Genomic DNA, 27,092 nt, shown 5'->3' with positions numbered 1-27,092 from the left:
GGGGTATTTATACTCCTTAAGCCCATGGACCTTATGCCCATCTTCATCTTAAGTTCATAATTAATTCCATTTATTTTAGCCTACCATCCTTTTATCCTTATTATTATTATTATTATTATTATTATTATTATTATTATTATTATTATACTAACTCAAAGTAATTCTTCCAACGTAACTAATATATTAAATATTATTCATAAAAATTTCGGGATGTTACATTATGTCACTTGAAGAATTCATTGTTGATTTCCTAAATAAGATGAAGAAAATACAAGAATTAGTTTCCAAACATAATGTATATGTTTATTTCAAATGGACTAGTTAAGTGATAACTAAACCATGCATACATATATGACAACAAACAATTATTTAAGAAAAATAAATGTTTAATTGGATGGACGCTTATCATTTGTTGAAGAAGAAGAAGAATGATGATGATGATGATGATGATGATGATGATGATGAGGAGGAGGAGGAGGAGGAGGAGGAGGAAAGAAAAAAGAGAAGAAAGAAGAAAATAGAAAGAAGGAAAATATAGGAAGAAGGAAGAGAACAATGCTTAAAGTATATAAAAAAATACCTAATTAACTTGATGAATGCTTGATCAAGTGAAGAAGAAGAAGAAGAAGAAGAAGATTAATACAAGTGAAGAACAAGTACAAAAAGACTAATGATGTAGAATGGTCTTAACACACATGTATTTATAAAGAAGTGAATTGGAGCTTTTTAATATTTGGTTGACGGCATCTTACATTTTGGTAGAATATTATTTATTTAAATAATAAAGCATCACGTGGTTATGGTTATTCATCACTTGGTTATGGTTATTCATCATTTGGTTTGAGTAAAAATAAGTTGAAGTTAGCAAACATCAATTATGTGTAACATACATTGCCTAAAAAAAGCCTTAAATGATAGGACTGCAAACATGATTTAAAAGTTAATAACCATTTGACAAGGTGCGAAAACAAAATTACTATAGGCAATTCTATCAATATTTAAGAACTCCGTTTGCAAACATATCTTTCATTTTGGAAATTGGTTGCCTTGTTGGTCATTAACATGATTAATAAGTTATGTTGTATAAAGTGGTTATGTTGTATAAAGTAGAAATAAGGAAACCCTAAATATATTTATAGATAACAATGAAAAGAACATGAGTGTTAATGTAAAAACATTCAATAGTAATGACATAAGGACTTTTGTTTGCATTCGAAAATAAAAAGCATATTTGTTTAACATATAAGTACAAATATTTTTAAATAATACCAAACACACATCAATATTTCAAATGTTTTGCGTGCATTCAACATAAACTATAATTTCAAATTACAGTAACATATACTCATGTATATAAATTAGTATTACAACTAACTAATAATTTCTACTTACTGTAAATAACAAACATTCCAAATGCAATTTAGTCACCCAAATTTTACATGCGTACGTACGTACATACATACATGACATTACATGCATGCATACCCCAAATCAAGCAAAAGGTTTTAGAAGTTAAACAAAACTGTACACTTGAAATTTTTAAACGACTTTATTATATTTTAATGTGGAAAATAGGTCCCAATTTTCTTTTATATATATATATAGCAAGATTATAATAAGAAGTAGATTTTTCTTAAAAAGTGTAGGAAGTGTGTTTTTCACCATTAGATCTAATAAAACACACCGTACAATAAACACATCGCAACTAAAATAAAACACACCGCACAATAAACACACTTTTCATATCCACCATCAAATCAACATATCTAACACACTAGATTACTTCTTACAATTTTTAGACACACTCCACTTTTTATTTTAACCTCACCCTCTATATATATATATATATATATATATATATATATATATATATATATATATATATATAAACGATTTAGTTTAAACAATATCCACAAATAGTTTTATAAACCATATATGGTATTTAATACTTACAAAACATAGACATCTAGATTATGACGGTTAAATTGTCGACCTTTTTGACCATTTACAAAGCTTAATAATTTCTTCGTGATGTGTGCCCCTCAAGTGCTTTGATCAACATCCTTTAATCTTAACAAAAGCTTTACCTAACATATTACAACACATGTAGTTAATCTTGACCATGATTTATCAAAATTATAAAATGTGATTTTAAATGTGCCAATATATTGTCAACATGAAATGAACAAACAGACCTTCCTATCACACATATATCCACATTGCTTTCACTTCCCAAATTATTAAATATGCTCGAGCGTATAGCCTTGGTTACCAAGTTTATTCCTTCCTTCCTTTGTAAATTTTGTTAATACTTATTAATCATCAAAATGTATAAAAGTCAAATCAATAGTTTAAAAACTTGCACTAAGCCCTTCATGAAACTCTAATTCAAAAACGGCCATCACAACAAGAGAGCCAGATCCTCCACGAGAATAAATCTATGAAATAGTGATTTATAAACGTTAGCACATTATCTTCAAAACTGTTAAAAAGATCCAAACGTATAATCAACTTACGGTATATAGATGCGGGCCAGTCAAATTAACTCCACCAATCACCAAAGCAACAAATACGTTGGTAACTTTATAATAAAAAATTCAAAGTTACATAATATAAATAATTCAATATACCACAAGAAATATACACACTTAAGCTTACCGAAAAATATGAGTTTTTAATAATGTAATCGATGTTACAATTCTTGATTCACGACCCTTACGATACATGTGAAGCTGATGTTGTCTATCAAAAAGAGATGTTCAATACTTATATAATATCACATGGGATCCTTAAATAAAAAGAGTGAAAAATTTGTGAAAAAATGATTACATGTGACGACTTCTGTATCGGGCTCAGCAGCAGTTCTAGCTCCACAACAGCTGTAGCTGTCACACCCAAATCTACGGCGGAATGTCGGGGTGCGAACTGACGGTTCACAGCTCACAAGTTACTATCATGTAATATAATATGACAATATCTATTTAATTATTTTTAAATAGTCAAAACATCATCCAAGTACATCAAGTTCAGGTAAATTACCAAAACACTCCAAAATTTAATCCAAACATTTCAAAACAAAATAGATTAACGTAAATAGTCTTTTATTAATTATTCTTAAGGTCTTGATAGTTGTCTCTTCACCTAGTTTCATACCAACTGATAACTAGCATATGAGTAGAAAATACCATAGTTTTGTCAACACATGGTTGAGTGAGAAAATCACCAGATTTGTTACAATAGTAAATATAATAAAAGGCAAAACTGTTATTGTGAATGTAAAACAGTCAAACTATGAGCAAATAAAAGTGTCAGTTGACCAAGTCTCACGGACTATGGCCACTATGAGAGTCGTATGATCATACTATAATGTGATATGTGAACCCCTCCGAATTGCTAGAATCAAGTAATCAAGAAACAGTTAGTCATTTAATTGAATACATGCACAAGGTATGACAGTTTTCTAGTGTGTATAATATAATACATAAATATTATAAGTAGGCATACGTACCCAAAATATGTTTGAAAACAATAAATTAAAAGGGGGATAATCCAAACAGACCTGAAACTTAGAGATAATAAACTAGAATTAAATCGAGAATATAGCCGTTGGAATCAATCCAAACGGGAGTTGGGTTTTGGTCAGTACACTCAAAACTTGATTTTGAACAAAAAAAGTCGTGTGGATCGAAAGCTAGTTCCCACCAGAAGTGATAGAAATTGATCAGACAAAGTTGTTGACCAAATTGCCCTTAAACGGGTCGGAGTCCAATTGATACGTTTAATCCCTCAATCACAGAAATTGATTAAGGGTTATTGTTTACTTGATAATTGTGAAAGTATTTATAGAAGACAACTTACCCGGGAGACGTTAGAATGATGAGAAATACTAGGTCAAAGCTCGAGAAACAATAAAGTCAAACCTTCAGCTTGTTCTTGAAGATGAAAACACTAAACTGGAGGATGGAGGCTAAGGGAAACGGTGGAGGAATGATATTTTAGTAGCATTCTAGGGTTTAGAGGTGTGGCTTGTTTAAATAGCCGGAGGTTCAACTTGTTGAACAATAAAACGATTAGTTAAGGTAAATGAATATTGCATTGATGACAAAATCGAGTCTTTTGATCAATATAATAACAAATAAAAACGGTGGAATGAACCTAGGCACTATTCCATATCAGATTATTTTTCTTGGAGCTCAATTTTCGTGATTTGGGATCGATTAGGGAAAGATTTAGCATTAAACGAGGATCTTAAACGATTCTGGTTTATCTGATGGTGCTTCGCGCTACGCGAACCAACAGGGGGTGCCCCTTCGCGCTACGTGAAGGGTGCATGTTGTCCAGACATTTTTGGCATAAATAGCCCCTGAAGTTCCAAAATGCATATTTTGTCATTTTAAACTTTTTTAAGAGTTTCTAAAGGCTATTTGACATAATTAAAAAGTTATAAAAGATTAAACACAATAAATTACTAATAAATGCATGACTTTATTGATACGAAAGATTCGAATTACATTCTCAAATCGGGTAAACAAATACGAATACTAATACGAAAAGTCCGAACTGTTACAGTAGCCGAATCATGAATCTTTTCACAGTTCTTGTCAGCAACAATGGGACCCGTTGTGGCTCTGCTTTGGTATATGGCCTGAGAATGACACCATTCTGAAAATGAAATGATTTAATATTTCCATTCAAACACAGTTTCATTTTCTAACTGAACACTTTTGGAATGACATTATAATGCGTTGTCAAAGTTCAGATTCTAAATTGCCAACGAGCTAGGGATTTATGAATCCATGAACTTCTAAATATTAATGCATATGAACAGCTTGAATCGGTCTAGTATTTTACCACAACAAAGTTCTATTTGAAAAGCCTATGTGCCTGATTCATTCATTTATGGAATCTAACTTTGGATCTTTAATCGTTTAATATCTATTGGATGCCGACTCCTTGATCCCGTCTAGTTTCACGTAAGTTAGTGATGAAATTTAAAGAAAGTTATAATTTAATTTAATAATGGATTAACTACATTTAAAAAAAAACAAGAATTCCAGTCTGCTGAGCAAGAGAAACTTGTATGTTTGTGCTACAACTTGCAGTTGACTTGTGAGAAGTCAAACAATCAACTTTAACCCCGAAATTGTCTAATATTAAGTCATCAAACAGTGTCTTAAAAATCACAGCAAAGGTAAACTCAGAAATATGATCACCTTAACCCCTAGGTGTGCAATGTGATACTTGCAATATATGACATTATTTAAACATGTATGATCAAACTATGTATATTTGTCTATAATGTGAATGGCATAAGCTTATTTAACTCTACTCCTAAATCAATAATTAAGAATTAAATAGAAGTTAAAACTTGTTCACATGAGTTAACATTAAAAACACCTGATTGCACTACAATCAAGAAATTTTTTCATAAATGGTATTTTTATCAAAGTTGTTTCAAAAATGGTATGGTTTTGAAAGATGGTTACAAAAATGGTGTACCCGTAGTTTGAAACCACGGTTTGGGTGTTTTTCAATGAATGTGTCAGATAAGTATTTAAAAAAGTAATAAGCCGTGGTTTCAAACCACGGAGAGCATAAAAAAATAAACTCCAATACCACTACCAATTGTGTGGTGATTTTGCTGTCAAGCCGTGGTTTGAAACCATGGTTTGATTTTTTTTAACGTTGATTAGTATATATGTTAACACATTTTGTTTTGTTTCAGTCAATCCATGATTTCAGCCGAGGTTTGGTTTTCTTTTCTTTTTTTTTCTTCTTCAATTTATTTAGGATATTCAAGATTATTTTGTTTTTTCTTCTTTGAGATGACATTTCACTATTTTTCACTATTAGTCACTTTTTTTTCAACTGATTTAGGTTGTGTTTGTTTTTGCTTATAAGGTCTTCAAGGAGCCTATGTCTGTGGGCGCGCAGACATAAGCTCTTGAAGACTGTTTGTTTTAAAAAAAAATCTGAAAACTGCTTTTATGATCTTAATAAATAAGCTAATATCACCATATTCACACATCTTTACACTTCTTAACATCATACCAACACCCAATGTCCACCACCACCACCGCCCGCCACCACCACCACCATCCACCGCCCGCCACCACCACCCACCGTCCGCCACCACCACCGTCACCCACTCACCACCACCACCCACCGTCCGCCACCACCACTGTCACCCACTCACCACCACCCACCGTCTGCCGCACCACTACCCACCATCACCGTCCACCACCACCACCATCCACCGTCCGCCACCACCACTGTCAACCACTCACCACCACCGTCAACCACCCACCACCACCACCGTCCATCACCACCACCCTCGTCGGCCACAACCACCGTCCACTACCACCACCCACCATCCATCGCCACCACCACCCACCGTCTGCCACCACTACCATCCACTACCTCGCCACCACCACCCACCGTCTGCCACCATCACCACCCACCATCCCCCGCCACCACCACCCGCCACAACCATCCACCACCACCATAGTCCACCACCTACCACCACCGTTCATCACCACCACCACCCATTGTCAGCCACCATCACCGTCCACCACCCACCACCACAACCGTCCATCACCACCACCCACTATTCACCCCCTACCACAGTCGTCTACCACCACCCACTTCCATAGTTCGTACACCATTACCAATTATTTTAGCAGTATACAAACGTTAAATGACTTTTATCTACTGTAATATATATGATAGATAACTAATTTTCAGCTTATGCAGACAATATCCAGTTTATAAAACAAACAGTATTATATTTTCAGATTGCAGACCTTCAGACCACATCTTCAGTTGCAGACATTAAATCAGATGAAATCAGATTAGAGACAATTTTTGTCTACAAAAACAAACAGCACCTTAGTCACTTGCCTTACATACTCATATTTTTCATACTATCTTTTGAAATTTAGTAGTTACTAATACATGCAATATAATGTATACTGTATACATATATTGATTTTGGTATTCTCATCAAACTCTTAATAAAAATTACAAGCTTCATATACACCAATGTAGCGTTGCGATATTAGAAAATGAATCCATGAGTATTTTTGGTCAACTAATTCCGATTTGCTATTTTTAGGTGAAAATCATCGAGCCTAACATTTGTTCCACAATAACAATTTTAATTAAGAACCCCTGATAGTTTGGCGTGACGTTCAGAGATTCTGTAAAAGCATTAGACGTAAACCTATATAGTAGAACGTCATGCACCAGATATAGTAAAAAATAGTTTGAATGTTGCTCATATTACTCGTCATTTAAAAAAACTAATTAAAAAGATCAAACCGTGGTTTCAAACCACGGCTTGACTTACAAAACCACCATATTAACACGAAAAGTGGTATTAGGTTACTACTTTTGTACAATCCGTGGTTTGAAACCACAACTTGCTATATTTTAATCAAAATTATTATTTTATAAAATTCTGGTCTGACACATTCAGAGAAACATAATCAAACTATGGTTTTAAACCACAATTACACCATTTTTTTACCAAAATGGGGATTCTAGAGAAATTATTTATCAAAATGGGGATTTTCAAAACTATTTACCAAAATGGGGATAAACCTTTATTACTTTTTATATAAATAAAAATTAATGGCATTAATCTTCTACGCAGCTCTCTTCCTGAACTCCGGTGGGTTTCCGGCACCGGTGACTTTTATCAACAACATTGAACCAGAATTGAGGCTATCTATCTGTGCTAATTTTTTATATATATGCACCCAAGAAGAAGAAGACTAGATTTGGAACCTCTACAACTGAGTTGTGTTCTTGAAACTATTGACATTGTCGGGGGTTATGATTTTGGTCGGTGGAAAAGCAAGAAGTAGCGATATTCCCAATCAAGGAATTAAAGTTTGTGATCGGTTAATATTTTGAACTCAGAACTCAGGAAGAAAGATTTGTTGAACTTGGAAACCTTCTGTGTTTGAAAAATAATTGAATATAATGGATTAGAGCTCCTTGTGGCTCCAAAAAAACAAACAGGATGTGATGAATTGAAATTGGAAGGGACCAATTTGTTTTTCCAGCAATTATGTTTGCAATATATACAGAAAGGTCATTGGGAACAAAGGTCTAAAACCGGCGACGGCGATCCGCAATGGAGATGGATTTGAGTAACGTGAACGAACACGTCGAGAAATATAAACACATAGATAGCCTCGGTTCCGGCTCCATTGTTGTTGATAATCGTCATTCGTCAGTGTTCAAGAGGAGTCTGCGATTAGCCTCAATTCTGGTTCGATGTTGTTGATAACCATCATCGGTGCCGGAAACCCCACCGGAGTTCAGGAAGAGAGCTGCGTAGAAGATTAATGCCATTAATTTTTATTTATATAAAAAGTAATAAAGGTTTATCCCCATTTTGGTAAATAGTTTTGAAAATCCCCGTTCTAGTAAATAATTTATCTGGAATCTCCATTTTGGTAAAAAAAAAAACTCCTTAAAACCATACCATTTTTGTAAAAACTTTTACAAAAGCACTATTTATGAAAAATTTTCATACAATCTATGCACAAAGTAATTAATGCCTCGATTGATAGATTAAACTTGTGCATCCGACTCTCCATGCGCATGCTGTAGCAGGAATTCATTCGGTGTCGGTACACGCAATAAAAACGTAGGTTAAACAATAATTTAGCTAAAGAGAAAAATAAAAGATCAACGGATTGAAAGTCATACACGTGTCTATCCGATCTCAATCAACTTAGTTTAGTTTTCTTTTAGCTATATGCTTCTATTTTATCTCTTATTAGCATTTTTTTGAAATTAGCAAGATTAATGATGCTAATTAATATATGAGATTTCAGGTGATTATCCTATAAAACAGCACCGCATGCACTTACCATTTAACAAAACTAAACGTTCATGAATGATAAGTTTGTTAATTCAAGTTCGTTCATTCAACTCAACATGCATAATATCTTGTGGATGTTTGGTTAAATAAATAAACTCTGTTAGACCATATGAGCCAGCCATCTTGAGTCACCTTTAATTTATCTATGCTCATAGAATGCACGATCAATGTTACAGTTTGGGCGTGCATCGACCGGCTAAGATTCTAAGAAAACACTCTCACAAACAGGTCGCAAAACATGAAGTTTTCCCATAAAACGGTCCATGGTCAGTATTAAGGTTGTGTAGTGTATCAACCATCCAAAGCGCAAATTCAAACGGGATACATCAACAAAACAACAACCTCACATGTCATTCACAGGTCAACTGTGTATGGGAAATTTTCAAGAATATATGTTTTAAGTTTGGAGTGAAATATTTTACTTTGTTGATCAGTGTCTTGGCCCGAGAATAAAAACAATAATCAGATTTTGACTGATTGAAACGAACATAATTTTTCATGTGAATAGACCAAGCACGCTTGGATCGTGCCTTCAACCAGTGATCATAACACATCTTAGGGAGAAGTGAAACATTATATTTTAGAAATAATTGAATGGCTGAATATGATTGAAAAAGTTATGTTATATCGATGTATGCATCGATCTAGAAGGCTTTATGCATTTAAACTGCAGTGCTTAAAGCTGCACTGCTGCTTATAGTTCTATAGTTTCTAGTTGCTAATAAACCATCACTTTTTAGTTTTTATAAAGAAAATGTCAAGCTAGAACAACATTCATGGATGTTTAAAACAAAAAAGAAGACTCGCTTAATCTTACAAAATGCTGTCTTATTTTGTTAACTTGATAATTATTTGCACATCTGGTGCTATGCTACGTTCTGCCATATAAGTTTTTGAGTTTGTGATTGATCCCACATCGGTGGGATGATAAAATGGAGGCAAGACCTGGTTGTACAAAAGAGGGGTCAGTGTGAGGCTAACAGGCATCTTTGCGCTTGGGGCAATGACGCAGCTAATGAGGTAATAACCGAGGCGCGTCAATTGCTGGTTGAAAACTATTTCCAAACCCCCTCCTTGGCTTTGGGTCTCCCTTAGCCATCGAGAATTTCTGGAAGGACTCCCTCTCGAGGGTAAGGTCCTACAATCTAAGTTCTTTAAAATTTTCTAAATGTGTGTTATTTCGCTGTTTAATAGCAGAAACTATAAGTTCTAATTTTGTTAACTAGTTCTAGATACAGAATGCAATAAAGGTAAAGCATACACTAAAATGTAAACTATTTAGACATGTAAGCATAATATAAAAACCCACATCAACAGTTTGTTACTTTGGAATAATACTGTTTTCTGCATCTGTTCATGATTTACATCGGAAGCAACAACGGAAAATCTTGAAGCAGTTCTTTTTCAGTTAGAGAATCATCTTCCTTTTGTGGGGTCCATAACACATCAGCTGCCTGTAAAATGATCAAAAACTTAGCAAACAAACACCAAACATTCATATTATATAAGAACACAATAGTTCTCACCATAATATTGTTGGAAGGAATAGATGCAAGCTTTTCCAAAGCCATCTTCAAAAGTTCCCTGCTTTTGACCGACGGTAGTTCATGAAAGCCACTAGCAGCCACAATGATCGTAACCTTTTAACCACAAAACATACTTTATTAGTCGAGGAATGTTTGAAATCTTTGTGTTTCGAGAAAGATTATGTGATAATGAATAATTACAATCAGATAATTAGTTGTAATAAAATGTACTCACCACGATATATTTGTTACAGGCCTCATAATCAAATAAATCCATATAACTTGGTGCACTTTGTTTTCTGATGTTGTTGAAGTTGACTAGAGTCTCCTTATTAAATTTAAGCCTTTCTTCTATAGAAAGTTTATTAAATCGTTTCTCGCATTCGTCTGCTCCCCTATTCACTTCCACCTGCAAAATGTCATTAAACAAAGATTCGAATATATAAGGTTTCACGTGGCAGGTAAAAAGGTCTAATGATCTTTGATTATGTAACAAATTAATACTTACAGAAGAATAACCGGAAATGCCGAAATCAAGATGTTTATGCATGGATAGAGTTGTCTCTATAACCAAACATAAATCAATGTCAATTGCTATGGAACCATTAACAAATGGGTCTTGGAATATTCCAAACCAAAAGATAAATTCATGACGAAACGGTTATTCTTTTACCTTGTAACATATAACCGATGCCCTTTGGACTAGAGGTATCAACCGACTCCGCTATCTGATTGAGATTCGTTTCGAGTGACCTAGCCTTATCGGACAATGCAACCTTATTAACAAAACACAAGGTTATAAGTAGCATTTAGCACAAAATTGTAGTATGAATGGCGTAATTTGAAAGTTGTGAAAGAAAACAAGTGTACATATATACCTGAAGCTTAAGAAGACTTGTTTTGTGACGATCATCATGCGCATACCTTGTTAATAACAAGTAAATTGCAAAAATAATACCAACGATAATGCCAAAATCAAGGAGGCCAAATTCATGATCAGACACATGATGAGTGGTAGAAGAAGAACAACATCCATAACAACTAGAGGATCTTCGAAAGCAATAATCATCTGAATAAGAGTCGAATCTGGAGGTTGATTTGCTAGAACGTGACGAAGCACGAAACGAAGTTCCGCCCATTCGCCCACCAGAATCAGCAGCCAACGCATGGTGATCGAACACCATTAGTAATAATAATAAAACCACTACAGTTATGATGATGGCCTTCTTCATTTACTTAAATCAAGTTTCTTTCTTTAGAAATAATTTGAAATATATATGTTAAAGAGTGACATTTGGTTTATAATTTATAGATAGATGGAAATGTCTTTCCTTAACACCATCAACAAGGTACCATCAACAGTCTTCTGGTGGAAGCTTCCTTATATATGTTGTTACCCTTACCCTTCTTACTTCTTACATTGCACCTTCTCACATGTCAATTATTATTATTACTAGGTTAGAGCCCGTGTTCAACACGGGTTATTAATAGAACAGAAACATCAAATCGATAAATTTCCATTTTTCCCCGTCAAAACCAAATTTCATTTCTCAGATTGTTCTATGAGGTATAGAACAGTCTATATTACAATAAAAAAGAATGATTCAAAAATTTGATACATTAAGATAGGCAAAAGATGACACATATAAATATTAATTCCGGTTGCAGTATGTTCGTTAATCGGTCTCCAGGAGGTTCACCCAACTGAAAAGAGACACAAAAATAAATCAAGAAACTCATTTAAATTTACATTAAAAGCAACATGTAAAACAAATTATTACAAATGCCACATGGATCTAAAAGTAATTTCTCTAACTTGCTTATGAGTGCCACTGCCTTATCTATATACACTTAACTAACTCACAGGCAAGAGAAAAGGTAACCAACCATTTGTGCAATTATTCAGCTAACTTAGATTAGTAAAAATCGTAAATAAAATAATGAAGGTTGATTCATAAACTAAAAAACTGACAAACATATCATAAACCATGATATAACAAACAAAACACTACTCAAATTATAAATTAAAAACAAATTTAACTTTAGCATGTAAACAAATGCACAGGTCCACTCAAACTGGTACTTAAAAAAGTTAAACAAAATAAAAAATCTGAAAAGAAAAGTTGAATATACTGAAACGAAAAAAGTCCAACCGAAACAAAGCCAATAAAAAGGGAAAAAACTGGAAAGCGACTGAAACGAAACAAACAACCATAAAAATAGAAACGGAACGATACGAAACCAAAACCTAAAATACTAAACCAAACCGACACCAAAAAGAATAAAATCGAACCAAAACCAAAAACCGGAATGAAACTGAAAATGATCTATAAAGTCCCATCGTAATATTCAAAGTACCAAGAGTTGTAATAATCTATAAAATAAAATAGAAAAATTGCATACTCAACTGAATCCTTTTCTTGAACTTTTTTCCTAGACTAATTCCTTCAAGCACGTTTGTTATATAATGTTTGTTATATACAGGAAAATAAACATAATGGTTTCGGGCCTTCAAGCACATATGGGAAAATAAACATAATGATCGATCACTTTCTTGTCAACCGGTTTCGGGCCTTCATTGGGTTCAACAGCCTCTTTAACTGAAGATTCATCAACAAATTCATCATCACCTTTGTCTACCAAAACCTACACAAGTACTATAACATTATTAATATTATTATTTAACATGGGAAAAATACACAATGACATAAAAATATAAACTTTTAAGACATGTCTAGCACATAAGCAATATATACGTTTATGCGTTAATGATCCATCTGGTCATAGTTAGCACTGCATCTTTTACAAAGTCGTCTAGACATGAAAAAATAAATTAAAAAAAAAACATAAACAATACAAAAAAATGATGACATGCATCAATGAACAATACCTTACAGTGTGAAAATTATTCTTTCTTGCAAATGACTAAAGAATCATTCACAAGTCGCAACCCTTCATTTAAGTCATATTTATTTCGCAAGATTGACATAAAAAGTATCTTAAATTCTTAATATTAAAAAAAAAAATCTAAACTAAAGTTTGACACTACTCAAGATTGACATACAAAGTATATGAACATTCAAATGTCCAAATTATAGTACTCAAATTGATCTTACTTTTTGCAACAAAGGATGTGTCCTCAAAGTCATCTTTATCATCCTACAAACCAAAAAAATAAATACAATCAAAACTGGTAGCAAGAACATTCAATCACAAGACTCGCGAAAAACACAATCATTACATCTAAAGGATGTAAAACCAAACCATATTGTAGGTAATTTTTGGTCTATATAACTTTTTATACACACGATTTCACAATTAAAAAAGAAAGTCAATAGGTAGGCCCACCCACAATTTTTATACACGAATTTTGGTCTAGACCATAAAAAACAAATGAAAAAGCATGTGAAATCAAAGAAAGTAATCGATAAGCCCACCCACCCCGAGACCAAATATGACCGCGAAATCGGCTCAATGCAGCGTCATCGAAGAGATTCTGTTAAAAATACATACTATCAGTTAGATTATTTTTCAAGAAACAAACTAATAAGTAAGGTGTCAATCTTGATAAAGGTTATAACTGTTTTTTTAATAAAATTTTTGTGTTTTGTAAATGGATTCAAGATGGAGGTTTTGTCTTTATAGTTGACCCATAAATAAATAAGTCTTTTAAGATTGGCCAGTTTAAAATCAGTTCTAGTCGATTGACCAAAGCCGGGCTCCCCATCAATGAAATTACCAAGTCTTGATATGCATTTTTGTTCCTAATTCTTTTTATAAAACAAAATACTACATACATGACTAAAATGATACGAAATAGAAAATATAAGAGGGTTCTTTTGTAATTGTTGAAAGTAGGAAGGGTCGTTGTGTCAATGTAGTAACAGTGAGGGTCTGTGTTGTAAATAGTTGACGAGTCTGTTACGTTCGTTATATACCTAACTCTGTTGTAATTGGGGATCATCTATGAAATTGATACCTAATTCTGTTTGTTTCTCTCACTCTCTCTCTCTCTACACTGCTCGTAACATTGGTATCAAAGCAGTCGATTCCTCGGCTCGCGATTCCGATTTTCGATTCTATCTCTGATTCTGATCACCGGAGTTCAATTCTTTCCACCGGAATTCCAATTCGTACCAGTATTCATTCAATTCACGATGACGACAACAAGAAGTCAAGCAGAAGTCGATAAAACCCTTAGAGATCATCACACATCGTTGTTGAAGTTTGACGCGTTCGTTGAGAAGGCTGAGCAGTCATTCACCGACATTCGTCAAATTCTTGACAAATTGGTAAATAACAACAATTCAACAAGCAATCCAGATGCAAATCAGACGGCGAATCAAAATTTCAATAACTCAAGAACAGAAAGACTGTTTCGATTAGGCAAAATCGAATTCCCCAAATTCAACGGTACAGAGGAAGTGGAGGACTGGATCTGTAAATGCGAACATTTCTTTGATGTCGATGAGACTCCTGAAAATTACAAGGTACGTTATGTTGTTATCAATTTGGAGGGTAAAGCAGTGAAGTGGCATAATAATTTCATCAAAAACAGACAAATTGCTACTGTGTCTTGGTCTGAGTACTCAAGAACCATTACTGACCGTTTTTCATCTACTCTTTTCAATGATGCTATGGGTATTCTCATTTCCACCGTCCAAACCGGATTATTAGAAGATTTTTGTGACCAATTTGATGAAAACTTGCTTAGGGTTACAATAGCTGAAGAATATGTTGTTAGTATTTTTCTTAAAGGATTAAAACCTGAAATAGGAGGTCCTATAGGCATGTTTGATCCAAAAACCATGAAAGAAGCATACTTGCTTGCCAAGAAGCAGAATGCAACCAATTTAAAAGTCTCATATCAGCCTAAAACCTATGCCAAACCTTTTAATAATTCCAGTTCTACCCTTAACCCTACACCATTGTCTACTGTCAAACCACCAGTTCACACCTCCCATTTACCCTTGCTTCCTACTCAACCTACTAGCCAAAAATTAACAACCAGAGAATATCTAGTAAAGAAATGGAAAATAAGAAATCCAAAGGGGAGTGTTTTTGGTGTAATGAAAAATACACTCCAACACACAATTGTAGGAATAAACAATTGTTTGTATTAGAAGTAATAGGAAATGACGAAGAGATCATTCAAACACATGAACCTGTTACACCTTGTGAACCCATCAATTTAGAGCCTCAAATCTCTATTCATGCTCTAACAGGAATTCATTCCTATTCCACCATGAGGGTTATGGGTACTGTAGGAACACGACAAATCCATGTATTAATCGACTCTGGATCAACACACAATTTTATCAATGAAAATTTAGCCAAAAAACTGAACTGTCCTCTAAAAGAGATTAAGAGTGTGACGGTAGGGGTAGCCAATGGAAATCAGTTAGACTGTGTTAAGATTTGTCCGGATTTTCAATGGGCCATGCAAGGTATGTGGTTCAGAGCTGATGTATTTGTTATTCCACTTGAAAACTATGACAAGGTTTTGGGTGTGCAATGGTTATTCAATCTTGACAATATTGTGTGGAATTTCAAAAATCTCACCATGCAATTCAAGATTGATGGTATAGATCATCAGCTTACGGGTTGTGATAATAATAATGTCTCTTTATGTTCCAACATAAAGATGCATGAATTGCTACATAAAGGAGATGTTTCTAAGGCTCAACTACTGAGTATTAAACTGCACACTTCTGAAGGGCAAAACAGTCAATTCCAGCACTCTGCTGCTATAACAAACGCTATGGTAGAACCTAAGTTGGATTCACTCTTACAAGAATATGAAGATATCTTCAAAACTCCATCTGGTTTACCACCCCATAGGGATTGTGACCATAAAATACCATTGCAAGATGAAGGTACGGTTATTAATCAAAAAAGTTATAGGTATCAGGCAATGCAAAAAGATATCATTGAACAATCTGTTCAAGAAATGCTTGATACAGGGGTGATCAGAAATAGCTCTAGTCCTTTTGCTGCTCCAGTGGTCTTGGTTAAGAAAAAAGACAATACTTGGAGACTATGCATTGATTATCGAAAGCTTAACAATGCAACTATAAAAAATAGAATCCCTATTCCTTTGATAGAGGAACTATTTGATGAATTAGGGGGAGCGAAAGTGTTTTCTAAGTTGGATCTTAGATCCGGGTACCATCAAATAAGAATGAATGAGGCTGATATCCATAAAACCGCTTTCAGAACTCATCAGGGACACTATGAGTTTCTGGTGATGCCATTTGGCCTCACAAACGCTCCTACTACATTTCAGTCATTGATGAACACAACATTTCATCAATTACTGAGGAAGAGTGTACTAGTGTTTTTTGATGATATTTTGGTCTATAGCAGCTCTTTGGATCAGCATTTGGTACATTTAGAGGAAGTGTTCCAACTGTTTCGGTTGCATAAGCTGTATGCTAAACAATCTAAGTGCAGTTTTGGTGGCACTAATGTTGAGTATTTAGGCCACATAATTTCCAATGGTGGTGTTTCAACTGATCCTAAAAAGGTAGAAGCAATTCAAGCTTGGCCTATACCTTCATCCATTAAACAATTGAGGGGTTTTTTTGGGAATTGCAGGGTATTACAGAAGATTTATCAAATCTTTTGGCATATTGGCAAAACCCTTAACTGATCTGCTTAAGAAAGATTCTTTTAAATGGTCGAATGAAGCCACTATGTCGTTTAACCAACTTAAACAAGCTCTCATATCTCCACCTGTGTTGGCTTTACCAGATTTCACCCTACCCTTTGTGTTAGAAACAGATGCCTCAGCGAAAGGTATAGGTGCAGTTCTTATGCAGCATCAGCATCCTATAGCCTTTATCAGTAAAGCGCTCTCACCAAAACAACTAACTTGGTCAGTTTACGAAAAGGAATTGATGGCCATCCTATTTGCAGTCAAGCAGTGGCATCATTACTTATCCATTGGTCATTTTATCATAAAAACTGATCAAAAAAGTTTGAAGTTTTTACTTAATCAGAGGGTCACCACACCTCTGCAACATCTTTGGCTGTCTAAAATGTTGGGGTATGATTACGAAATTTCATACAAAAAAGGTTGTGAAAATTTGGCTGTTGATGCCTTGTCAAGAGTACAGGGGTCCACTCTTCTAGCTATCTCCTTGTCTACATTGGATGAATCCCTATTTGATAGAATTAAAGCTACATGGTCCAATGATGAGAAGCTCAAGAATATTATTGCAAGGTTAAAAGAAGGGCAGTTAGTTAGAAATTATAAATGGACCGGTCATACCTTAATCAAAGGTAACAGTTTAATGGTGGGCAAAGATGATCAGCTGCAAAATGACATAATTACCCTTTGTCATTCAACTCCAATGGTTGGTCACTCAGGTGTCCATTCAACCTTGCAGAGAATTAAAGACTTTGTTACATGGAAAGGGGTCTCTAAACATGTCAGACAATTTATCAAAGAATGTGAAGTCTGCCAAAGATCTAAATCTGAACATGTGGCTAGTCCCGGTTTGTTGCAACCTCTTGACACTCCAAAATTCATCTTTTCAGACATATCAATGGATTTCATTGGTGGACTGCCAAAATCTCAAGGTAAAGACACTATTTTTGTAGTGGTGGATAGACTTACCAAGTATGCTCACTTCATTCCATTAAGCCATCCATATTCAGCCACAACTGTAGCTCAAGTTTTTTTAGACTATGTGTTTAAGTTGCATGGGTGGCCCGACACTATAGTCTCGGACAGAGATCCAATTTTTCTGAGCAACTTTTGGAAGGAGTTCACACGGTTACATGGAGTCACCTTAGCTTTATCCACTGCCTACCATCCACAGACATACGGACAAACTGAAATTGTAAACAGATGTTTAGAATCGTACTTGAGGTGTATGGTTATGGGTAAAGAGAATGATTGGTGTAAATGGTTATCCCTTGCGGAATGGTGGTACAACACTAGCCATCATTCAAGCATCAATATGACACCTTTTCAGGCTTTATATGGGTATGCACCACCCTTATTCATACCTTATATTCCTAAAGATGCTAGAGTGGCAGCAGTCGATGAGTTATGCTGTGATAGGGAAGAAATGATTTCTATTCTTAAACAGTCTTTACTTCGGGCTAAGAATAGAATGAAACAATTGGCAGATCGACATCGTTCTGAACGAGTGTTTGACATTGGTGATTGGGTATTTGTTAAGATCCATCCCTATTGTCAATCTACTATGAAATATAATAAATTTTCAAAATTGTCTCCTAAGTACTATGGCCCATTTTTGGTGCTTGAAAGAATGGGTCCAGTGGCTTACAAATTGGATCTTCCAAATGATGTTCAAGTTCATCACACATTTCATGTCTCACTGTTAAAAAGAGCAAACGGGCCACCTCAACAGGTTATTCCCATTCCTGTTGAACCAAGATTTAAGTTTCAACCTGCTGCAATTCTAGAACAACGAGTGTACAAAAAAGGTCATCGGGCTTCAATGCAAGTTTTGGTTCATTGGCATTCGCTTCCAGTTTCAGAGGCGACTTGGGAAGATGTTGCAGAATTCAAGTTACGTTTTCCCGAATTTAAGTCTTGAGGTCAAGACTTTAATTGGGCGGGGTGTAATGATACGAAATAGAAAATATAAGAGGGTTCTTTTGTAATTGTTGAAAGTAGGAAGGGTCGTTGTGTCAATGTAGTAACAGTGAGGGTCTGTGTTGTAAATAGTTGACGAGTCTGTTACGTTCGTTATATACCTAACTCTGTTGTAATTGGGGATCATCTATGAAATTGATACCTAATTCTGTTTGTTTCTCTCTCTCTCACTCTCTCTCTCTCTCTACACTGCTCGTAACATTGATATACATCACTAAATTAGTTTATAACAAAATCTTTTCATAACCGAATCAAAATATTTTTCATAATCAAATCAAAATCTCTTTTATGAGTTAGTGCATTTGTTAGATGCACTATGCCTTGGTAAATTCTTTTTCATTCACCATACGAATCATATGAAGTTATGGCCCGTTATGATAATAAATATCAAGTAAATAATCTCATTTTTCTCACATCTTCATCTAGCAAATGGGCTACTGAATGTAAATTAAAGGATACAAAAACTCATATTAGTTTTACTCGCTACATGAATTATCCTAAACTTTCATGTATTCGATAGTTATTTCATAAAAATTTAGTTGTGGCATTTCATCGAGCACCTTATGTGCATGTAATTTAAGACTTCTAATTTTACTGGTAAAAACAAAGGTTTAATCCTCCAAACTCATTTCTTTCTATCTACGTAATATAAGTATGTTCTCAAATTAAGAAGGTAACTAAATTCACATAAATCAACAGTTTCACAAAAGCAAATCAAAAGACCTAAAGTAAACAGATTTTTGTAATGAACACAATAATCAAATCAAATTAACAACTAACCATGATGTGCTGCAATTGGAGAACAAAGCATGATGGGGATAAACAGTATCGCGCGTGTATCGGAGGCAAATAGCAACCAGGTTCTTCAACAATGACAGCGTCCCGGTGAGGTGTTGATCCAAATCGGCAGTGGCTGTGGGAATCGAATATGAAGGATGATGATGCCTGAGTTATTGGTCTTAGGCGATGGAGAATGTGCGTCACTCCCAAGCAAGCAAAGTGTCGGAGACGTGAGAAGGCATGCACACATCAGATTGGCCATTATCACAGTAATCATTATTAACTTAAAACTAGAACTATATACATTTCCAGTTATTAACTTTTATCCATGTGCGGAATAAGGAATGAGCCCACACTCTATTTCTGGCTTTGAATGACAACCTAGTTTTTATTTATTCAGTTACTAGCTTTTGAAACCGTGTATTACACGGGATTTGTCAAATAATAAAAATATAAAGATCCACTATTTGAAAGAAATGAACAAAATTAAAGGTAAAAATAAAATATATAGTACAAAAACAATAAGAAGTCCAGAATCTCAAATTTACAAAATCGATTTTTTATATACAATATTTGCATAAATTGTTTTGACCAATTACCCGTGGATAACTATGATAAATTAGATGAAATATTAGAAAATTATAACCCATTTATCAAAATTGTTTTGTCCCATGACCTATAGATTGTTAAAATAAATAAGATGAGAAATTAGATAATTAGAAATGAAATTATAACCCATTTGCCAAAATTATCTTGACCCATGACCCATGGATTGTTAGTAGAATTAAATGAAAGATTAGAGAGTTAGAAAGGAAATTATAACCCATTTGTCAATATTGTTTTGCTCCATAACCCATGGATAAGTCAAATGAATGAGAAGAGAGATTAGGCCAAGAATGAATGTGGGCTTGCCACATCAACTTCATTATTTTCTTTTATTAGTATAGTTAGATTTTTTTTGTAATCAAAATGAAGTAATACCAAAAACAAAGCAGATTTATCAAGGTATCTAGCCAACCGGTAACACAACCTTAAATTGCAATATTAACTAGCCATGTTGGACTACCAGCAACGAATGCATTGGTACTTTTGCATGAAGATCACACGACTCGAGCTTCCCAGCGATCACAGCTTTGACATTGAATAATCCAACGCATCAACAAGGAAATCTGCACACAAAAAATGCATGCATATATAAATGTATGTATACGTGTATGTTGTATCATATGAATATGTAGATAATTACCTGCATCATCTTTGTTGAAGCACATAGGCGGTTTTATTCTGAAAACATTTCCATGCAATCCACCTTTGCCAACCAAAACACCTAGCTCTACATTCATAAATATAAAAAATATCAAAAAGAATATATCTTTATAATCATGTTCAATATTATATTACAAAAAATGACCAATTTATTTGCATACCGCGTAGTTTTTCAAACAAAACAGCAGTTTCGGCTTTAGCAGGTGTTTTATCTTTGCGGTCAGTCACGAGCTCGATGCCAACCATCAACCCTCTTCCTCTCACATCTCCAATTACTAGACAACAATATTAACTTATGTAAGAAATAATCATAATGTGAAATATTTACATAATGTCAAGTTCAAGAGGAAATTAATTACTGTCATGTTTCTGTTGAAGATTCTTCAACCGCGTGATTAAATGGGAACCGACATCCGCGCAATGTTTTTGACGGTTTTCTTTATTAATAACTTTGAGCACCGCAAGTCCACCCGCTGAGCATACCGGGTTCCCTCCAAAAGTGTTGAATTGTATTTTCTGAGCCAATGTTTGTGCCATTTCAGGTGTTGTAGCCACTGCTCCTAACGGTAAACCGTTACCAATTCCCTGAAATAATTAATCAAAATATGTTACTTGGATAATATATTATGAAATTCAGAAAATAGCCACATGAGTGAAGGTTATTTTATGTGGTATTGTATTAACGACCCAGACAAAAAAGTAGAGATGGCGATCTTGAGTTGGAACTAGGTTTATTTTATATGTTAATACGCTGAACAAAAATTTAACTAGAAAGGAAAAGGTATGAAACTGGAAAACGCGAACCCAATCAAAAACCGATAGTTTAAATTTATGTTTTCATAAAAACAAAATTTCAGTTCGGTTTGTTTTTGCATGTAATAAAAACCAAAAAAAAAAAAACGAACCGAACGTATGGATTTTCATTTTTTATTTCAAAGGTTAAGTAATTTATAAGAATTTAATAAATAGTGCAATCAAAATATATTAGCTCAAATGTATAAGTATCAATTAATCATTAACTAACAAAGAGATTCAGGCTAAAATTCATTATCTTGGACCAAGGTTTTTTGTTTTGGCCAAAAAATTCCAAAGACAGATGATAAAAACCGTAAAAACCAAAATCGGACGGTTTTCAAAAACTCAAAAACCGACTTTTCGGTTTTAGCTCAAAACCGACCCATGCCTACCCATGCAAATGGGTAAATAGTGTGCTTTTTATTATGCATAGATTCTCCTAAGTCGTTTTATTAGAAACTTAAGATGCTTATTGTAACAATATACCTTTTGTAGTAATATTATCGCATTAACTATTTATTAAAAAACTATAAAAAGAACAAAAAACATGATTCAACCCGTTACCCAACTCATCTGACCAACCCATTTTGCAAACTCTACCAATCATGTTTCCATTCACAAAAATGCTAATAGAAAATAAAAACACCTTAGCCATAGTGACAATATCAGGAATGACATCTTGGGTTTGAAACCCCCAATAATGGCTTCCCGTGCGACCAAATCCCGTTTGAACTTCATCAGCAATACAAACACCACCCGCTTTACGCACCATTTCATACACCGATTTCAAGTATCCGGGCGCCAGCTCAACCGCCCCACCAACTCCCTAAAATTCCATCAAGATTCCAACTTTATAAATAAAATATAAATCTTTTTAACATATTATAAAACAGATTCCAATTTAACGCTAACCTGAATGGTTTCAGAAATAAAACCTGCAACTCTTCCAGATGTACCATGCTCAATGTGATCTTGTACATCTTGAGCATATAAACTACCATCAGAACCAAACACTCCACGGTACGGATTAGGGTTTACAACATGATGAATTTCACCCTACAAAGATTGCAATTTTAACCTATTTATCAGTAAAAGGGTTGATTTGGGTTTGACTTTTCCTCGAACGGGTCAAATTAGCTAGAAGCCTATAATGGAAACAGGTTGAACAGTGTTTAAAGTGCATAAAACTAGGCATGCAAGCGGACAGAACAAACACGAAAGGGGGCATGTTTTGTGTTCGTTTTTTAACTTTAGTCGAACAGACATTCGAACACAAAAGGGCTGTTCATATTCGTTTATGTTTACTCATTTAGAGTATATACAAACGGTTCACGAACGAATATAACTGAACATCAATGAACGAATATAAAAAAAAAACATAGCTAAGCAAACACCAATTAAGAGTAAATGTGTTAATATCAATGTGCTATATGTTGGGCCTTAAAAACTAATATAACTAGACTAAATTGTAATGTGCCTAAAATTTAAATGAATACATAAATGAACAAGATTAAACAAACGCAAACTAACAAATTTAAATGAACGTAAACAAACAAACGTTCACAAACATAAATGAATGAACAAGACATGTGTTCACATTCATTCGTTTAACTAAATGAAAAAAAAGTTCCATTCCTTTATTAATTAAGCAAACATAAACGAAGTTCCCGCCTAAGGTCATTGAATGTTTGGTTCGTTCACAGGACTACATAAAACCACCTAAATCATTTTATTAAAAAAAATGTAATAATACAGTTCCAATGGATCATATCTTGTACATTAGCATTTTACAAAATGTGAAAAAAGAGAATAAATTATTTGCAGGTCAACCGACACTCAAATACTCCACATGTACTTGTTTTGACCCAAACCCTTTACCCATTACACAACCAGACCCAATAATTTGTTTTTCAAGATTTAGTGAGTAGAAATACCTGTGGTATCGGGTATTTCCATGTGTTCAAAGCTGTTAATCCAATTGTTCCAGCACTTCCACCATGATATGCATTTCTCAAAGCAATCATCCCGAGATTGCCACTGTACAGTCGCGCCATTAACATTGCCAGCTCATTAGCTTCGGTTCCAGAATTAACAAAATACACCACCTGTTATATGTTATATTATCATCAAACCGAACTTTTACAAAACAGATTCTTGAAAATATGCATACCACCATATTTAAAGTCAAGATGATTGCTTTTAATTTCAATTTGTGCAACATAAAGAAACAACCTTTAGATTTCCAGGCATCTTTGCTGCTAATCCCTCTGCAAAATCACCAATTGCGTGATGTAAATATATAGTTGTAGCATGCTGAAGAAGCTTGTTTTGCTCTTCAATAGCCTTCAAAATTTCAGGATGACAATGACCACATGAAACCGTTACTATCCCTGCAAACGCATCAAGATAACGCCTCCCGGTTTCATCAAACAAATACTGCATCTTCCCTTCAACTATATTAAGCTACAATCACAAAACATATATTAAAAAAAATATCATATTTAACCTCTCAAATCCAAACAGTACACAATCCTAGGTAAATAATTGCAAAAGAAACCCAAATCAATCATTCAACTTTCAGTTAGTCAAATCTTAGGCAAAAAGTTGCATTTTTTTTTTTCTTTTTTTCTTTTTTGGGTATAACCAGTGTTGTAAAAATCGCTAGGCGCTAGTCGGGCAGTGGGGTAGGGACTAGCAATTAATTGAGATTAATAGGGATTAATCGGATTGGAATTTGTATGTAAATTTTCAAATATACATATATATTCCAGATCTTATGTATAAAATTCTTAATTTTGACCAATTTTGGACAAATGGGGATTAATCAGCGACAAGTCGGTGGGGGTGGCGACTAGCGATTAATCAGCGCCTAGTCAATATTTTTACAACACTGGGTATAACTGATTTTATGCATACATTCATATAGTCTTGAAATGATTGTATCTAATAAATGTAAAAATCCCAAATTAACCATTCAAGTAATCAAATTTTGTGCAAAAAGTTGCAATTTTTTTTGTGGGCATGCTTGATTTGATGCATACATACATATAAATATATATAATCTGAACATTATAATAATTAAACAAGAGGGAAATGAGATTACTGGCTTCTGATAATAATGGAACAGAGAAGGCCCAAGATACTTCTTTCGTTTCTCAAACACTTCATCGGCTAATGGGCCTTTGTACGGCACCGGCTGGTAATCAAACGGCGGAAGCTCCGGCGGCTGCAGCGTCGAGAGGCGTCGGATGGACGAAAGATTGGAAACCCACTTGGGATTTAGGAAATAAGTGATGGGTTTTCGGTTTAACATTGTAAAGGTTCGATCTTGATGGGTTTGATTGGAAGATGATGATGGTGATGATGAAGGGTTAAATGGTGTTAGTATCTAAATCTTTAAGGATGAGTGAGAGTGAGGTGGAATAAAGATTCTGTTTATCTTGATTCACCTACTAATAATATGCATGTGATGAATTCCACTAACCTAGTGATTATTATAATCATATAGAGTTAATGGGGTGGATGGATGAGTTGTATAAAATTCTTCATTCAAGATTTGTAAGTTTTTAAATTGATATGATATTATGATATATGATGGATATTGATGGTTGTGTATAGAGGTGCACAAATCGGGTTTTCTAAATACCCGGGTTCGGGTATGACCGGGTATTGGTAATAATCAGGTAGGGTTCGGGTCGGGTATTGTCTCTAAAAATCATACCCTATGCATCGGGTTCGGGTCGGGTATAGAACCGGGTATTCTAAAACCGGTATTTGAATACCCTATTATCGGGTATTGAAAAAACTTTATTTACGGGTTTTTTCGGGTTTTTTTCCAGTATTATTTTATATAGATTGGATTTTTTAAAAGTTTAACACTTTTTAGGGGTATTATTCGGGTATTTTTAAGGTATTTTTTGGGTATACATCGGGTATTTGAAATACCCGGTTTCGGGTATTGGAAAACCTCGGTTCCGGGTTCGGGTATTACCGGGTACAAATCGGGTTTTCGGGTATTACCGGGTACAAATCGGGTTTTCGGGTATTACCTGGTACAAATCGGGTCCGGTTCGGGTTCGGGTTTTAGTGCCAAAATGCATACCATATCCGTACCCTACGGGTATGGTCAGGTTCCGGTATTAAAAACCCGGGTATTAGAAAAACCGGTTCCGGGTATTTATTTTGGGTCCGGTTCCGGGTTCGAGTTTTTTGTGCACCTCTCTAGTTGTGTAGTCCATACCTTGACCCAGCCCACCAAAAGTTTTGCTTTCTAATTTAGAACCGGTTGAATTCCTCAGGACGATGCAGCTGGCGGGATATTGGGAATTCAGTTCATGTCGGTATCAATTTGGTACAGTTTATTAAGGTATGGTCACTCGGTAATTGAAAGAAAAGTTAAAAGAAATATAATTGTGCTATGCCTAAGAGCAGTGGCGGAGCCATAAACTTTTTCCTATAGATTCGGAATTTTCGATGCTTGACTTTTTTGACGGTGTCAAAGTTTTCGCGCCCGAATGGGTCGGGTTGGGTTGGGTTTATCATTCGGTTGGATAAATAAAATGCAGTATCACTATCATAACAAAAATGTATCGTTAACATTCAATAAAATACAAAGTCATTATATTTAGTAGAAGGTGGTCCACAGTGACTCGCAGAGCCCGAGGAACCAATGATTTATATTTAGTAGAATAGGCTTTGCGATTCAAAAGGGGATAGCGGCGCAGCTTGTTGCTCGCTTACCCATTATCCAGATGTAGTTCGGTTTGTGTTATATATAAAAGGATCAATATTTTCTCATTATGAAAGTCATTAAATATAAAGATATTGCATATTATAATTTTTCCTTACGTGTTTTCATGTATTGAAAAATATCTTCAATCGCGACTTTGAAAAAGAACTCATTCTCGATACAACAAATACAAACATCATTTATATAATCGTCACCCAAATGATTATGCACATCCGACTTCACATACTTCATTGAAGCAAAACACTTCTCAAACGATAGACCAACAGGTATTGGTTGTTGGCGATGGCTGAAACATTGAGGCGAACGGCGAAGAAAATAGTTGATCGTGAGTCGATGGCCGATGTTTTTATTTGTTTATTAACTAAATTTTTTATAATCAATGGGTTCGAATATATATTTTTTAAACGATAATGGGTTCGCTCGCCGAAAAAGAATGAGTTCGTTCGT

At 34.5% G+C, this 27,092-nt stretch overlaps 2 protein-coding genes and 1 non-coding gene across 3 annotated transcripts; 1 reads left to right on the top strand and 2 right to left on the bottom strand.

Annotated features, from left to right (window-relative positions):
• Positions 1 to 9,881: 9,881 nt before the first annotated feature.
• Positions 9,882 to 10,034, top strand: LOC143552559 (U4 spliceosomal RNA). Its single transcript, XR_013138677.1, has one exon. It is a non-coding gene; the product is annotated as a U4 spliceosomal RNA (small nuclear RNA).
• A 175-nt stretch (positions 10,035 to 10,209) lies between these two features.
• Positions 10,210 to 11,673, bottom strand: LOC143552529 (FLUCTUATING-LIGHT-ACCLIMATION protein 1, chloroplastic-like). Its single transcript, XM_077042727.1, has 6 exons — positions 11,301 to 11,673; positions 11,096 to 11,198; positions 10,931 to 10,986; positions 10,658 to 10,831; positions 10,423 to 10,536; positions 10,210 to 10,350 (listed from the first exon to the last, which is right to left on the bottom strand). The coding sequence occupies exons 1-6, from the start codon at positions 11,652 to 11,654 to the stop codon at positions 10,258 to 10,260; spliced, it is 894 nt and encodes a 297-aa protein (XP_076898842.1). The 5' UTR covers positions 11,655 to 11,673; the 3' UTR covers positions 10,210 to 10,257.
• Positions 11,674 to 20,792: 9,119 nt separating this feature from the next.
• Positions 20,793 to 25,443, bottom strand: LOC143552553 (alanine--glyoxylate aminotransferase 2 homolog 1, mitochondrial-like). The gene is made up of 9 exons (XM_077042740.1): positions 24,999 to 25,443; positions 24,128 to 24,358; positions 23,830 to 24,000; positions 22,808 to 22,951; positions 22,542 to 22,721; positions 21,460 to 21,685; positions 21,262 to 21,375; positions 21,081 to 21,167; positions 20,793 to 21,003 (listed from the first exon to the last, which is right to left on the bottom strand). Exons 1-9 carry the CDS (start codon positions 25,206 to 25,208, stop codon positions 20,960 to 20,962), a joined length of 1,407 nt encoding a protein of 468 aa, XP_076898855.1. The 5' UTR covers positions 25,209 to 25,443; the 3' UTR covers positions 20,793 to 20,959.
• Positions 25,444 to 27,092: the final 1,649 nt, after the last annotated feature.

The sequence above is a fragment of the Bidens hawaiensis genome, unplaced genomic scaffold (assembly GCF_021521415.1).
Source record: "Bidens hawaiensis isolate Kalapana, Puna unplaced genomic scaffold, B.hawaiensis_p1.1 tig00016943_1, whole genome shotgun sequence".
NCBI classification, from domain to species: Eukaryota; Viridiplantae; Streptophyta; class Magnoliopsida; order Asterales; family Asteraceae; genus Bidens; species Bidens hawaiensis.
Note: the sequence above shows the minus strand (reverse complement) of the source record. Positions and strands in the feature narration are given on the sequence as shown.

Excerpts from the sequence above, each read along its gene's own strand:
- LOC143552529 (XM_077042727.1), bottom strand. The coding sequence starts at position 11,654 with ATGAAGAAGGCCATCATCATAACTGTAGTGGTTTTATTATTATTACTA. Across the intron at positions 10,987-11,095 it reads CATCGGTTATATGTTACAAG|AGACAACTCTATCCATGCAT; the intron begins GTAAAAGAATAA and ends GTTTGGTTATAG. Across the intron at positions 10,537-10,657 it reads CCTGTAACAAATATATCGTG|GTTACGATCATTGTGGCTGC; the intron begins GTGAGTACATTT and ends TGTGGTTAAAAG.
- LOC143552553 (XM_077042740.1), bottom strand. The coding sequence starts at position 25,208 with ATGTTAAACCGAAAACCCATCACTTATTTCCTAAATCCCAAGTGGGTT. Across the intron at positions 24,001-24,127 it reads AGATGCCTGGAAATCTAAAG|GTGGTGTATTTTGTTAATTC; the intron begins GTTGTTTCTTTA and ends AACATATAACAG. Across the intron at positions 22,722-22,807 it reads TTATTTCTGAAACCATTCAG|GGAGTTGGTGGGGCGGTTGA; the intron begins GTTAGCGTTAAA and ends ATGGAATTTTAG.